Here is a 16,902-nt window from a genome sequence, read left to right as displayed (position 1 = left end):
AAATTGAGGCTATTTCTGAACTTGCTGTGATTTCATTCCCTACAGTACCTATTCTATTAGAGTCAAAATCACAAAGTTAAGCATTTTATTTAAGATGTAGTGCCAGTTTAAAGCTTTGTTTTTGCATTTTCATAACGAATATGCTGAAATTGTGAAGATTAAGCATGGTTGATTGGTGCCATTTAAACACTTATTGAAAGCAGCCTATGAAGGGAAGTGAGATGAGGTATTGTTCTCTGAACAGGGTTTCTACTTAAAATTACTGGAATATTGTTGCAATACAAAGTTTACTTCAACTGCAAATCATTGATGTATAATTTTGGTAACTCACTTTGTAAAGAAAATTTATAATATTGTAAGAATAGTTGGTATTTTTGGCTATATTGGTAAATTGAACTTGCCAATTTGTGTTTGTTAACATGAACAACAACGTAGTATGTTTGGTCATTCAAATAAATAACCTTGAACACCTTGATTACTTTCTTGAAGTTACTTAGTTTTTTGAAGCTATGGGCAATTCTTTTCAAACTTGAGGATCTCCTTTCCTCTTTCTCACTGGCAGAAGAGAAACAGAAAGACACTTTACTGCAGTGCGTTTCTTTTTTGTCGAAAGCCAGCTGGTGCTAGTTTACGTGGGTGAGACTCGTTTCCTGTGTTCCTCAGGGCCCGGAAATAACTTGAATCATGCAGAAGATGCACATGATTTCCAACCAAGAGATTTGTCTCCACTGACTTCCCAATTTCCAGAGCAGAGTCCTTCTCGGGTGTTGCAATATGACGAAATTTTGCCTGAACAAATGTCACATAAACCAACTGACTCATCATCGCAGGTAAGAATCAAAGGCCACTCTGCGAGCCATTAAAATGAAAAAGAGATTTAACATTTTTAAGAATTGTTAAAATGTAAATAATTTAGGAAGGGGCTGTTAATTTGTATAAATAGGATTTTAGCTCTATTAAACATTTTGCATCTTGATTATTTTTAAACACCTACATCAGTAAAAGTTGCATTTCATTTAAAGTAATGTAATTTTTAAAAAATGATGTCATCTTTCTGTATTTTTCACAAGTAAAAATCACAGTTCATGTGTTAACGTGTGCCATTTTGCAATTTCAGATCAAGTTAGATAGTACAGAGGGACCCCTGACCGTGTCGAGGACGCATGAAAATTCCAATTCAGGTAATGTCAGTATTGTTTTAACTTGCATATTTTTCCCCCTTTGGAAACAAATCTAATACATGAATTTCCTTTTCTAAGGCCTTGATGCCAACATTGCCACAGATGTCTTGAAAGGTGAAGATCCAAAAATGGGGGCCAGCTTCATTCCAGCCAAAGTTTTAAAGGATTCCAGTTTCCCATTGCCAGTCACAAATTGGCATCAAGATGAGCTGACCTGTAGATTCTGTAAATTAGGGTTTAACAGCCCTGAAAAACATAGAGCGCATGAGTATCGACATGCATTAATGATGCTGCCAGTTGATCCTTCCGATTATCTAAGGCCGACACTTATAACCTCAGGCATCCATGTGTATCCTGGGCAAGCTTTGCGATACCGGTGCCCAAGGTGCCCTGCCAGCTTCACGTTGAAGTCAAATGCCGAGCGTCATGAGAAAACTGTCCACTGCAAACGCAAAAACCTGCACTGTTCATTTTGCCTGAAATCCTTCCGTGATAGAACTGATCTAAATCGTCATGTAGCATCTGTGCATTCATGTGAGCGTGCTTTTGTGTGTAGTAACTGTGGAAAGAGTTTTGGTATACAGAAAAATCTAATGAATCACATGAGAATTTGCTATCAGGATAGTGCGCAGGGAGATATTGAACTTCCTGACCAACTTTTAGATAGTGATGTCCTAAAAATTGAGGAGCAGCTTGAATGTTATGATGATACCCCAGTGCTTGGCACTATCCAACAACTCTCCAATTCACAGCCCAGTGAAATTGAATTGTCAGAATAATTTAATGTATAACGATTTCGATGTTACTCTTGCATAATTAACACTTTGATAAGTCCTCAACATGTATACAGAGTATATTATATTTTGTTACTCGGTGCATCTAATCAGGCCTTTTCAAATCTTATTAATAGAACTAGATTATTCTTTTCCCACTGTGCATTCTTTGCACTTGTAGCACATTGGCTTTGCAGAGCAAAGCTATTCCTTTAGATTACTAGGCATTAAAAAAAAATATGAATGAGTGTAGTGGCTAGAAATGGATACATATTTTACATTGAATGTTGTGCAAAATTCTATGTATTTGTGAATTAGTTTTTAATCTCTTTAGCAAATGTAAATCAAGTAATCACTGCTTCATTAGCCGAATTTAAGGTTATTCACCGCCACTTCGCCTGTAGAAAGGACACTCCTCGGTAATGTACAGCATTGTTTGTGTCTCTCCATAAGTGCATAAGAGGTTGCAGCGGTGGAGGTTGGCTGCACAAGGGCCCTGACTTGTTTAGCCAGGACCACACTCACTGTGGAAGATCAAAGCCCGCCATTTGACAAGTGGGGTTTGTCACAGGCAGCTTATTAGTGATTTCCCATGTTTCCCATTCATTGCTCCAAGGGATGTCCTGCTGGTACACTGACCTGAGGAGATTATTCCATATGGGACCCCACGATCAAAGGCGGGCAGTAGGTGCATTGAAGTGAAGTGCATCATGGATATTTTTGACCAGCTTAGATTTCAGTCAGTTGGCAGATGTATGGGGGAGTGATGTTTGTGAGGAGAGGAAGATGAGGAGGGATGTTGAGCGGACAATTCTGGTTACGATGTCATTGTTACATTCAATTGGGTGTCAACAAGATGCTTATGTGATGACCTCTGCCAGATAGGTACTCTGCTGCGGAGTATGATAGAACAAGTGCTGAAGTCCGGAGTGTTGTGTAATTTGCACTACACGTAGTTCCAGTAGTTCATTTGTTTTTGATTTTGACCTCGACCGTTTTCTTCAGGTGTTTTCGAAAGGGCAAAGTCCTATCTAGAGTGACGTCCAAGTATATTGGGTTGGGTTTGTGCTTTAGTCTCTGACCATCCATGTGGGCAGGCAATTCTTTGTTGACACTGGCAATATGGAGGTGGAATACACTGGATATGGGTTTAGAGGGATTTAGTGTAAGATGCCACGTGTTGCAATCATCTGTTAACTGTGTAACTTCTTTGTTAAGGAACTGGTCCTGGGTGCAGAAGAATAGGGCTTGGATGTCATAACAGATATGAACTTACGGGATGTGGTTCTTGGCAGGTCATTTGTATATATGTTGAGTAGCGTGGAAGCTAACATTGAGTCCTGTGGTAGGTAGTCTATTGGCTAGTCTACCCCATGCACTCCACCCTCGTCCAAGATGGATTCTAAATTGTCTGTTGTGAAGGAGTGTTTCACCTGTCCTGACCCAGGTTGGAAGCACTCTGAATAGCTTTAGGGGCAGAACAGCGTGTCACACTGTATCATCGGCAGCCAGGTGGTCTAGCAGCACCACACCTGTCTTCTAGGTTCTTTTGAAAGCCATTTTTGATGTGGGTGGTGAGTAGCAGAACTTAATATGATCTGCGCCCCTTATGGAAACCAGTTTGGTTTTGTATTCTTGTTAAATCAGAGGTTTTGGACTAAAAGTGATTTTCTTTTCTGAAATGTTCACTTTTGATCTCCGTGATGCATATTTTAGTTTATGTAAAAGTGTGTTAAACAATACTTTTATAGAAGTTTGTGACTCAAAGATTACAATATATGCAACAGCAAGTTGTCAATTTAAATGAACTGCCGATGTATTATGCATTCAGTTTCTTTACACAGCTAGAAGTACATTATTTGAAGAACGTTGATCCCATGTAACTGGGCTTCTGGCTATTTATTCATGCAAAATTACATTATTTTACTCTTTTAATTAGCTTCTTTGACCTACAGAAGCTTTCCTTATATCCGTTTCTTAAATGGAATATCTATTATGCTCTTCTTCCTGTCACTGCAACGACAGAATGAGTGCAAACTCTTTTGTCAATGTGACAAGAGTTGAAATACTCTTCTACTGGGAAGCTCTCGTCTCTGTCTAGTGCCACCAAAGAAAAGGATGAGCTACCACCTCTCTCGATTCATAATGCTGAAAAGTATTTCTTCAGCTACCCAAATAAATATAATAATTAAATAGTAGTTTACTTTGAACGTGCCATATATATCTGCAGCTGTTGCGTTCATTGAATATTTCTTATTGAGTATATATTACGTTTTGTAAATTTAATGTTGACTCATACGTTTTGTTCTAGAACTGCTTATGCTAACATCCTGCTTTTTAAATTGTGAACTGTAATTTTGTACAGTTTTGCCAAGTTAGTTTTTAATTACAATATTTGCAATGTTTATCTTCATGATGTGATTTGGAGACTGCTTTACTTATGGCTATGCACTTGATTTGTTCAAGACAGAAAAATATAGAGGCTATTTGTAACTGTAATGTCACTCGATTGTAGGTTCATGTACATTATTAAGGAATTCTCTACATGTCTTCACAAAAGGTGTAATGTTGTATTACTTTTATTTTTGTAGAAATAGCAAATTATATGTTGCTGCATAGTACACTGATATATTTGATCACATTGTTTTGAATTGCTTTGAATTCAATAAAATTTAGATACCACCAACCGATGAAATGTGTTGCGTTTCTATTTTTGTTCAGTGTAAATTGTTTCTTCCAGTTAAAGAACAGGAAAGCCAGTTGTAACCACATGCTAATATTTTTTTTAAATCAGGATTTGGCTCTCTCCTGTTAGCATTTCAACATTTGTGTGAATACTAGAGCTGTTTAAGTTGTAACTTAATACTGTGTTCTTCAGTGGATTTCCACAATCTGAAATTTGGAGTTGTGACGGGTTGAAAAACCAAGATTAGTTCTGAGCCACCAATACTGCTCAGCTTAATCATCTGTGCATCCCTGCTTTTTGATGCAAGTTGAAATGAAAATGCATTAGTCTAACTATTGTCTCTATTGCCTCCTTTTGGTGGTTGCAGAAGTCCTGTTATTGTACCCATTGCAGAATTTTTGTTTAAAATTGTTCTGAGCAAGGATTTTCTACTAGGAGCACCTAGAAAAATATTTTAACTTCCCAAACATTGGTTTGGCCGAAGAAAAATCATATTTTCTTTGTTTTCTTAGTCAATGTATGATGCTTTGGGACTTCCTGAGGGAGTGAATATAAATACGAGCTTGTTTCCGTCATCTTTAGTTCTTTAGAAATTGACTGGTCCTATTTTCTTGAGAGTTTTTGCGGGGCTGGGGGTGGGTGAGCGAACAGTCTCTGAATAAGGTATAGGCCACTGAAGTGAGGAGAAGTATCTCCCGAGATTGCAAAATCTTTGGAGATCTCGACCTGAGAGAGCTGTTTATGAGAGTATGTTTAAGATAAAGCTGAGTTCTAGATAGTAAGATATTAAGGGATGTGGATTGGTGAGGGAAGGTGATGTTGAGGTCGGGAATTGACCACTGTCTCAGAGTAGCAGAGCAGGCTGGGGTAGGGGGGCCTGCTCATATTTCCTATGTTCCTATATTAGCTATTCATGGATTTAAAATCCAGATCCATAAGATTATAAATACCATCTCGACCTCTCGTACGTCTTTAAAATTAATTTCATGATGTAATGCAGGTGTGTCTAAGCTCTGGCCGTTGGCTCATTTGCATTCCCTGAGTCCCAGAAATGTTCCCATGCGCTTATATTTCTAATTCACTGAGTTCTCCTCTTTGCATTTTGAAGACGTGGTATTCAGGAAAGGCCATCTTTATAGCACTGATAACTTACTGCGGCAATAAAGCCTGAATCAGAATGCCAAGATCTGTGAGCATCAGCAATTTGTGATGTATTCAAGTTAGTAAGAACATGGATTTAAGTTCCATATGCCCCCAAGCACTTGTGGAGCTTCAAATTTCGGTCAAAAATCTTGGATCACCTTCATCCAAGGTTATTTGATCTGTTGCAGTCATATTTGTACAGCAGCTACCTGTGAATGTGTTAATCTGTTTTTAAAATAAGTCAGGAAAGTTGAAACCTTTACTGTGTTGGGTCACAAATGGTATTCAATGAGTATGCTGTGATGTGAAAGATTATGCTTTCCTATTTTATAGGGTCCACTTGAGTTTGTACCTGGAAATGCGTAACGGGGCCATCAGCATGTGAAAAGGACAAAATTGGTTCAGATTTAAAGTATCGTGTTTAATTATCAAAATGTACAGTTAAAAGAGCCGAATACCAACTTGTGTTAGTCAATTTGTTAAGCAGAGGATTAGAATTTTTGCACATTCCCCGTAACCAGATCAGGGAATTTAAAGCAGGATTAGTGTATTGAAAAAAAATAATAATTTGGTGTTTGTAAAACATACTTACAAGTGGAATAGCTGGACACTTTTTATTTTTTTGTGGCAAATCCATTCAGCTGTAGTAACCAAACAATTACATTCTATCCTAATATTTATGCAGTTTCATGGAAGACTTTGATTATGCAAATGACGTTTCGCATACTTGGGACTGCAGCCTAACCTGATGGTGCTATTTAGAGTGCATTTTGGCACAACTTCCTGATTGTGTCAGAAGCGTAAACTCAACCCTAAAGATTATATCAATAAATCATACTTAATTACAACAAACTTCCCATGTTAAATTTCCTGGGTTAGTTAAAAAAATCAGCTTAACTTTGTAGGCTCACCACCTTTCAAATAAAATAAGACCTCCATTCCTAAAATCAGCTTTCATTCATAGTTTTACCTCGTACCGCCACCCCCAGCATATAGTATTAATCCGAAACCCTTTCCCTGGTTGCCGCTACTTTCAGGCAACTTCAGAACACATTCAAAAAAAGTTTTTACAATCTATGCCTACAAATGAATCACAAGTAAGTGTATCAAATATAATTGATCTTAGCTGTGTTTGTTCAGGACTTGTTACTTGCTTTTTACTGCCCATTCTTTTCTAGGTTTTATCAGTAGTTTATAAACACTGCCAGCTTGTTATTGGTCTAAATAAATGGCTAGTTAATGCAAGCTGGATATTTGTTGCGTGTTGAATTGTTTTCAGCAGTAATATTGCAGCAGTAATTTGGCACTATGGAGCATGAAAGATAACTCCAGCTCCATGGGCTCGGTGTCACTGGCAAGGCCAGCATTTTCTGTTCATATGAATTGTCCTTCAGAAAGAGCTGGTGAGCTACCTTTTTGAACCATTGCTGTCCATGTGGTGTAGAGTTCCAGGGTATTAACCAGTTACAGTGAAGAGACACTAATATATTTCCAAGTTAGGATGGTGTGTAGCTTGGAGGGGTACTCACAGGTGCAAGTGTTCATATGCATTTGCTGCCCATGTCCTTCTAGCAAGCATATGGATTTGGAAAGTTGTCGATGGAGGTTGTGAGAGTTGCTGTCGTGCATCTTGTATATGGTGCACACTGCTGCCTCTTTGCATCAGCCGCAATAGGAGTGAATGAGACAATGGATGGGGTGCTGATCAATAATCTGTTCTGGAATGTTGTTGAGAGTTATTGCACTCATCCAGGCAAATGGCAGAGTATTCCATCACACTACTGACTCATGTCATGGTGGACAGAGAGGATATAAGATATGCATTACAGAATTCCTGGCCTATGATCTACTCTTGTAGCCACAATATTTATATGACTGTTTCAATTAAGTTTCTGGTTAGTGATGTTCATGATGGGTGTTACACCAATGATAATGGCACATGTCGAGGAGAGATGGTTCAATTCTCTCTTATTGGGGATAGATGTTACTTGGCACTTTAGTAATGCGAAGCAGCTCAAGCCTGAATGTTGTCCTGGTCTTTATGCATATAGACATAGACTGCTTCGTTATCTGGGGAGCTTCGAATCGTACTGAACACTGTGCAGTCATCAGCGATCATAGCCACTTCTGACCTTATGATGGAAGGAAGGTCATTGATAAACAGCTGAAAATGGTTTTGGTTAAGGCATTACCTCGTGGAACTCCTGTAACACTGTCTTGGGCTGTGATAATTGGTCTTCAGCAACCACAACCATCTCCCTTTGTGCGAATATAAGCCGATTAGCTGTTTAGTCTATGTCAATGGTATGGTTTTTGCACTATCTTTTTATTGGAGAATGATTCTTCATGAAAGGAGAAACGAGTTAGAATGTATCAATTGTTAATAGTTCCATCCATTAATTGAAGGCTGCATCTGTGAATAAGACTCATCAGTTCAACCCTGCAGCAGAGAGGTGGGTGGGGATAGTGGTTGATGGTCAGAGGCCATTGGGAGGGCATTTGTTCCAGCAAGCTTTTTTATAATCCATTGTCCCCTCATATTCATTCTGGTAAGGGACATTAGATGGCAATTATGCTCTGCTTCCCCCATGTCTTTCCACCCAGGGATCCAGAGGCCTTTTATGATACTTCTGTACTCATCCCATGTAAGATCAGCTAACAACATGGGAATGGAACTGCTGGGAGTTCTGACCTCTATTGCTGAACTGCTTAATAAATAAAGCAGCTTAAACATTGGAAGAGTGATTTGCCAGTAGCTAAGGACTTTACTGTGGAAAAGCTGTTAAATTATTTGTGGAAGAATGTATGCATTATGCAGTTGCTTGAGTGAAATACACAAGCGTATTATTACTGGTGAAATGATTTATTGTTTCCTTTTTGATGCCGTAAACTATTATCAAGGCAGAGGTAAATATCCTGCTACATTGCTGTGCTGTTGCTAGTACATAACATCCAAGTAGTCTGGTGTGAAATACTTGTGAAAGGGAGAATTTAAAAAAAACCCCTGCCGAGTTCTTGCAGTTAGCAATGTCTCCATCTCGTATGCATCGTGTTATCATTAATCCATCAAATATTGATGGTTCAGAATCTATTCTGTTGGTTTGTTCCTATAATATTGGTATTCTGAATCTCGAAAGAATTGGGAACCGGGAATAAATTTCAAACTGGTATTTTGATTGCTCTTCTAAGTTAGGGATTGTGAAGATTGCATTTCTATTATATCAGTTTCCACTTGGTAGTTGTTTAAACTAATGAAGTTTAATTCGATAAACAAGTGTATTATGCATCCCATAATTCACCTTTTTGCAAGGGTTGGAGAGATGTTATTTTATTAAAACTATTATTGAAAATATTTTCATTATAACAAAGTAATGCCACACTAAACGACAAATACATAAAGGTACAACACATGAAAAGCACAGTCAATGATTAACAACCTCAGTGAACCCAGCCTTCATCATAAAACTAAAAACTAAACGCCCCCGCCCCCCAAAGCAGCTGATGGTGACTAACTTTCTGAAAAAGGAAATTAATAGCTGCCACCTCGAGTAGAATCCTTATGTCAACCCTCTAATGGTGTACTTGACATTCACCAGATATAGGAACTGCAAATGGTCACCCTATTGAGGCACTGGGCGGAGTAGGAGACCTCCACCCCAGCAGAACTCTTCTCTGGGCTATCAACGAGGCAAAGGCCTTCACACCCATCTATAGCACTGGTGAGACGAAAAGCCCAAAATGGCCACCAGCGGACAAGGCTCCCGCTCGATATCAAGAATCCCTGACATAATGGTCTTCAAGAAGGAGACCCAGAAGCGTGCAGGTTTAGAACATGGCCAGAACATATGGGTATGATTTTCTGGCCCCCAAGAACAACATTTACACCTATTCACCACCCCTGAGATAAAAAGATCACTCCTCCTCGTCTTGGTCAGATGCACCTTGTGCACAACCCTGAACCTAATCAAGCTGAGCCTAGCTAATGAGGTTGAGTTGACCATGTGAAGAGCCTCACTCCATCACTCCACCCCCTGTCCCCCCAGTTAAAAACCAGACCCAGCTCACCCTCCCACTTCCTCTTCACCTCATCCAATAGAGCCTACTCAACTGAAAGGATCTGGCCGCAAATGCCTGAAATCTTCCCCTCGCCAAACTAAGCCAGAGATAAGTTCCTATTCAAGAGGGAGGGCAAAGGCGCCAAGGGAAATTAGATTTCCGTACACAAGAAATTGCAAAGGTTGAGGAAATGTTTCCTCTTTCAAGAAAAACAATGGGTGGGATTTTACAGCCCTGTGCCCTGGTTTCCCCCACCCCCCAAAGCCAAGATGGAGTTATAAAATTCCATCCTAAGGACCGGATCATTTGTGAGAATTTAACATAGACAATGCACTTTGTTTCTCTCTCTCGCTCTCTCTCTCTCTCTCTCTCTCTCTCTCTCTCTCTTCTCTCTCTCTCTTCCCCCCCCCCCCCCCCCCCCCCCCCCCCCCCCCCCCCCCCCCCAGTGTAGAGCAACATTGGGTTGGATCTTGATGGGAAAGTAATGTCATGTTAATGATGCATGTCATCATTATTGGGCCAACCAGCCAGCAAGTACAGAGGAATTAGAAGATAGCCGTAACTTCTGAATCTTCGGAACGAGTTGGTCAATTTGTGCTGCTCTGTCCTTTGCTTTTCACAATTAGCATCTCACTCATGGGCTTCCATGAGTTATTTTTAAGAGCTTCTGGATTTTCACAAATGACCATACCGATTAAACTTGAGAATGTTAAGTCTGGTAACTGACTGTAAATACCTTGTTTGAAAACTACTATTGCATGGGCACTCTATCAACCTCTTTATTCCATTATGGGAACGGTTTTAAAGTGTTCAATCTCATTCCTATATGTAGTCAATTGTTGGAGATTTTCAATAAAGTCAGGTTTATTCTTTTTCTTCAGCCTTTTTTTCTCTTAATCTAGTCTTTCCTTCTCTTTTATATTTATTTTCATACCTTATTTTCCTCTTAGTTAATTAACTCTAATTCATCCTTCTCTGTTCGTCGTTTGCTTTCTCCATTCTTAACTCTCAATTTAAGGAGGCATACAGTTAATCACACCATTAACTATTTTCTAGATGCCCACTTCCCTCACCACTCCACCATCGGCTTGCACATCTATCATGTTATGCCACAAATTTTATTTGAGGAAATAGTTTAGCTGCATGACGTGAAATGCCCCGCTCCAGCAAAATGCTGTTTGTAGTCTTGCAAAACAGATGTTTTATTCTCTTAAAAAATGTCAGTGCTTTTGTAACTATGGTTTATGTGCATTTTGCTGACTCCGCTGTTCCCATAACTTTTGGGAAAGGCTAGTCCTGTGGAAAAGTTGCTGTGGTACATTGTATTGGACAGTGTTTGTGTTTAGCAAGTTATCTTTGATTCAAGATTGGAGTCTATATTGAGAAAACTGTAGAGATCTAGGTGAAATGACATTACAGCTTTAAGGAATCAACTGTAAAGAATAGTAGTCCTTTTACTTAAAGTTGACATACTTTACCAGCTGAATGGCGTTTAACTGGTAGTTGCTCACTTTTGGAGGTAAATTTCAGTACTAGTCCGTCAACTTCGGAGTGGCATCTTTGAATGTTGTTCCAATCCTAAAACTGCTCCAAATTTGACTTTGGAAGTGGTGCTAAGTGCTTCAGACAAGGATTTTGGAAATTAGACTAGAAATTAAGCAAGATCGATGTGCTTACTTCAATCATTCTGATTTTTTGGTATCTGTACATACTTGCAGCTTGAGTAAAATTATGTACAAGCAAAATTCCAGTAAGTTATTAATCCCTAATAAATTATAAAATGAAGCACATACCAAACTTCCTTTGAGTTACAATAGAAAGTGTAGTTGGATATTTCTGCAAATGTTGTATAATAGTAACCCTGATTTTGGCCATTTGTTCTAGTTTTCTTATTGGCAGCTTGAGATGTTGTCCTGTTTGAGTAGGAGATATTTTGATAGTTTGGAGACAATCTATTAAAACAGAATTACCAAAGTAACTGTTTTACATTTCTGTGAAAAATTAATGTTTTGCTTTCAAGGATACAGTATTTTGAGTACATTCAATTTTATATCAGTTGAACACGTGAAGTGAGTAACATGGCATGGAAGTGGTGCAAATTATCCGAGGCCTATTTCAAGTTAAGCTGTTCACACATTTCCAAATACTTGTGGATTTAAATTAAATCATAATCCCAGGACAAGTTTGACAGAGGGTACAACATGTCTAAGTGACCTGCCGCATATTACAAATCATCAAATTAACTCTTTTTCACTTAAATGTTGTTGTAATTGCAAAATAATGCATTAAAACTTGGTGAATGGTAAAACAGTAGAATTAGGAATTATTTAATTCAGCCACTTAGTGATCAGCTGTCTCTGAAATGTGGCAGTGTGGTGTATCTTTTTACCTCTGTCTTGTGTTTTGGCCCCTCATGATTTCACAGTTGACATGTTGGATGCAAAAGCATCTTCCAATTTCACTGTTACAGAAGCAGCTAGAATGCTTATATAATGTAGATTTCCAATGTTGAAATATAACACATCTCTACAGCACTTAACGTTTGGGTGGCACGGTAACACAGTGGGTAGCACTGTTGCTTCACAGCTCCAGGGCCCGAGGTTCGATTCCCAGCTTGGGTCACTGTCTGTGTGGAATCTTCATGTTCTCCATGTGGCTGCTGTTTCTGATATATTTTAATTGGATTTCTGGATAGCAGCGAATGCTATGGCATTATTATCTATACATTGTTTACAGTCAGTAGTGCATTTAAATATCCGGGTTCGATCCTGGCCCGGGTCACTGTCCCTGTGGATTTTGCACATTCTCCCCGTGACTATGTGGGTCCCACATCCATAACCCAAAAAGATGTGCAGGGAAGGTGGATTGACCATGCTAAATTGCCCTTAATTGGAAAAACAATGAATTGAGCACTTTAACCTTATTTTTAAAAATAGTGTATTGAAATGAAAGCTGCACGCTTGATGTAATAATTAAGTCAATTAGAACTTGATAGCCTCGCCTTTAGTATAGTTTTAAAAGCATCCTCAAGATTTTCTTGACTCTAAATCAAAATGTCATAAATCGAACCAGTTAGGATCTTGCTTGCACTAATGTTCCTTGACATCCCCAGCAAACTTAGAAAAACTTTCTGATGTGCTAGACATGCCCAAGTCAGAATTATCAAAGCCAGTAAAGAATAGCTTTTGGTTGCACTTACCCCTTCCAATATGACCTGATTTGTCGTCTTCTAATCTGTCATTTTGAACTGATGCCAATCTCCTGAAGTTCCACTTTGTTCACTCACATTACAATTTTCAGCCTTTCTAATACATGATTATGCATTACATAATGTCAGTTTGATTCAGTTGGCAGCACTCTGCCTCTGATTCTTGGAGTCAGTACCAAGTTTACTGATACTTATGGGGAGCTCTGAGGTTGTGCCGCATTGGTGAGTCTTTTGGGTGAGATGGTAAATGGTGTACTTTCAATTGAACCATAAAGATCACCTGGTAACACAGGTGGATAAATTTTTCCTGTGTCTGAACCAACATTTCCTCCCTCAACCCACTAAAATAATTAACCCATTGGTCAAAATAGAAGCAAATTACTGCAGATGCTGGAATCTGAAACCAAAAGAGAAAATGCTGGAACACCTCAGCAGGCCTGCCAGCATCTGTAGGGAGAGAAAAGAGCGAATTTTCCGAGTCCAGATGACCCTTTGTCATGACCCATTGGTCATCTCATTTGCTGTTTGTGAAATCTTTGAATTGCATAAATTGACTGCTGCTTATGTCTGCACAATAGTGACTTTGTCAAGCATGACTCATTCAACATGAAGTGTGTTAGGGTATCCTAAGGAAATGAGCTTAATTAATGTAAGATTTCTCTTTCTACTTTTTACTGCCCTGCAATAGATTTTCTTCAATATTTGAGCTTAACGTGCTTAAGGAATTATACCCTGTCTAGACTTCCAGCTAATTGGTTTTATGCACTCCAAAAGCAAGTGACTTTTCTGCATCTTCTCTTACAGAAACAAAGTGAACATAGGAACTGTTCAGTTCAGTTCAGTTCAGTTCAGTTCAGTTCAGTACAGTGCAACTTAATTTTTTCAAAAGCTTCATATTAAATGTTGACACTCCAAACTCCCATTTTAATCCTGCATTGCCGAATAGTTTAAGGAATCTTTTCATACCGTCCGTTCAATCGCAGCAACTTTGTTCGGTTGCTTAGTTTGTCGAAGTAATAAGATGATTCTCCTTGAGATCAAATCCAGGTCTCAATTTGTTTTTTTCAGTTTTGGCTGGTATTCACCAATCAGATTTGAGAAGGAAAGATTGGTTCATCTGTAATTAGCATTTATGCCCGTGATGTCAAAAGATTAGTGCCTCTCTGGGTATGTGACCTGATGTTAGAAATTAATTGCAATGAACACTGCTGTTGTTTTAAATCACTGATTTTAGCCTAACTATCCTGAACGATGTACATCAGTCATTCAGATATAATTGGCAAGCCTTCTGCTGCCATGTACATAAATACACTAAGCAGTAACTCTTGCATGTACTCATATAAATTCATTTGAGTTGAATAGCTCAGGGTTGTCTAGCCATGTGCTTTGAGAAGAGCAGGTCACACTTGTTTTTTTTTTGCCTTGTTACTTGTTTCCCATGAAAACATTTGGGTGTCTGGTTAACAAGCTGTTATTCACGGATAAAAGTAGTCAAATGTATTCCGAGTTTGGCCTCCTCTTCTCCCCCAATGTTTCATTGAAGATTTCGTGGAATTTACCGTGCAGAAAGAGGCCATTCGGCCCATCAAGTTTGCACCGGCCCTTGGAAAGAGCCCACACCTACACCCTATCCCCATAACCCAGTAACCCCATCGAACCTTTTTTGGACACTAAGGGCAATTTAGCATGGCCAATCCATCTAACCTGCACATCCTTGGACTGTGGGAGGAAACCGGAGCACCCGGAGGAAACCCACGCCGACACGGGGAGAACGCTCAGACTCCGCACAGACAGTGACTCAAGCCGGGAATCGAACCTGGGACGTTGTTCTCTTTCTTCTTCCCCAGCCCCCAATATTTTTATTTGGATTTTTTTTAACCTTCAGTTGAAAAATCATTCCTCAACATATTTTTGTGAATTATTTCTGTTTTTATTCTGTTTTTATTCTTCCTGCGAGGCAGGAACTTCACATAAAGTTTTTTCATCTACTGCAGTATTTTCATCTACTGCAGTATTTCTGTGTTCTTTCCTTTTGAGACCAAATGATATTTATTGGCAGAGGGCTTTATTCATATCAAATCAACCACTAGGAATTGTCCAGGGAGGTTGATTATCTGGGCGTTTGTTGAGGAGTTACATATCTCTGCAAGTTCCCAACTTTTCTGATATCATTGTTCAAGTCGGACATTTTTCAGGAATTGGTTCAGCACCGTGCGTTAATGTAGTAGTTTCTTAAAATCTGAAGTAGAAAGCTTGCTCTGAAAGTGACTATGTATCCAAAAGGTTATCACTAATGAAAAATGCACTGTAGGCTCCAGTTGGTTCAGATATTGCCCACCTGTTGCAATGTATAAATAATTCATAATGAAAAAAATCATTGGTTCAAAATTAAATAAAATTACTTCTTCACATTTTACAGTTAACGAATTTACTGTGATAAGAAAGAAGTTCAAGTGTCCATACTGCAGCTTCTCTGCTATGCATCAATGTATCCTGAAGCGGCACATGCGCTCACACACAGGTGAAAGGCCATACCCTTGTGAAATCTGTGGCAAGAAGTTTACTCGGCGGGAACACATGAAACGACACACATTGGTAAGCATTCTTCATACGCATTCATACCAACATTGAGCACTACGGACTGTATTTAAAGCATATAGCATTGTTTATAAAACTAGTTTTTACATTATTTGAATGTTTTACAGGACTGGCTGCAACCGATAAGTTTTGTTTGAAACGTCTTGGTATTTTTGATTCAATGAAATTATGAAACAAATAAGTATTGGAGAATAATTGCAGTGCTTGAGTGTTCAATATTCTTTGCTTGCTTTGATCAAAACTAGATGTTAAATGTAGGATCCAATTATTTGGAATTTTTCTTCTTTATATCATTTCTTAAAATGTGCAGAACATTTTTGAATCTTGAAAAAATGATTTTGTTCATTTTGCACTATGAATGTTGAATTCCTTGGCTTCCTTTAACATTTTTCAGATCTTGGAAGTGGTTAGAGGTATTAGTTTAGAATGAAGATTTGATGTGAGTGGCATGTTGAACCTGGGGATTAAACTAGGTGACTAGTTGTTTTTGAAAACAAAAATCACCTATGTAGATGGATGAATGTGAATTTTATTGGGTCTTAAATTAAAACGGGCCAGCACCTTTGCTGAAACTTTGTTAACCAAACATATTGTTTTGTGATTTGTGGGTTACTTTTAGATCAATTTAAAAAAAAAAAAATAATAATAATTAGCCATGGGATTTAGGCTTAGCTGGCTCGGCCAGCATTTGTTATCCATCCCCAATTACTTGTGAGAAGTTAGCAGTGAACTGCCTTGAACCGCTGAAGTCCGTGTGGTGTAGATATACTCACAGCGCTGCTAGGAATGGAGTTCAGGAATTTGAACCAGTAGCAGGAAAGGAATGGCAATATAACTCCCAAGTCAGGATGTATGTAAGAGGGGAGCTTGCAGGTGGTGATGTTCCCATGAGTCTGCTGCCCTTGGTCTCCTGGGTGATAGAAGTTGCAGGCTTGGATGCTGCTGTTAAAGAGGCTTTGGTGAGTTGTTGTAATGTCTCTTGTGCATAGTACACACTGCTATTACTGCGTGGTGATGGATGGAGTGAATGTTTTGGTTGGTAAATGGGTATTGTTAGTGGATTGCTTTGTCCTGGAAGGTGTTGAGTGTGCTGTTCTTAAGTATTGTTGTCGCTGAGCTCATCCAGACAAGCGGAGAGTGTTCCATCACACTCCTGACTTGTACTTGACGGTGGACCGGCTTTGGGGAGTTAAATGCTGAGTTACTCACCTCAGAATTCCCAGTGTCTGACCAGCTCTTGTAGCCACAGTATTTATG

At 38.9% G+C, this 16,902-nt stretch overlaps 1 protein-coding gene across 4 annotated transcripts in view; it reads left to right on the top strand.

Annotated features, from left to right (window-relative positions):
* Positions 1 to 16,902, top strand: part of zbtb46 (zinc finger and BTB domain containing 46) — a 94,242-nt gene that overhangs the window by 67,349 nt on the left and 9,991 nt on the right. For 2 of the 4 annotated variants that reach the window (XM_038803334.1, XM_038803335.1), the window contains 3 exons: positions 664 to 830; positions 1,118 to 1,181; positions 15,467 to 15,642. In XM_038803334.1, the coding sequence (XP_038659262.1) occupies positions 664 to 830; positions 1,118 to 1,181; positions 15,467 to 15,642 (407 nt within the window). Of the gene's footprint in view, positions 1 to 663; positions 831 to 1,117; positions 1,182 to 1,259; positions 4,645 to 15,466; positions 15,643 to 16,902 lie in introns of those variants that run through there. The other 2 variants (XM_038803337.1, XM_038803336.1) reach the window with 2 other exon arrangements.

Source organism: Scyliorhinus canicula, chromosome 7, assembly GCF_902713615.1.
Source record: "Scyliorhinus canicula chromosome 7, sScyCan1.1, whole genome shotgun sequence".
Taxonomy (NCBI): domain Eukaryota; kingdom Metazoa; phylum Chordata; class Chondrichthyes; order Carcharhiniformes; family Scyliorhinidae; genus Scyliorhinus; species Scyliorhinus canicula.
This window is presented reverse-complemented; position numbering and strand designations above follow the sequence as displayed.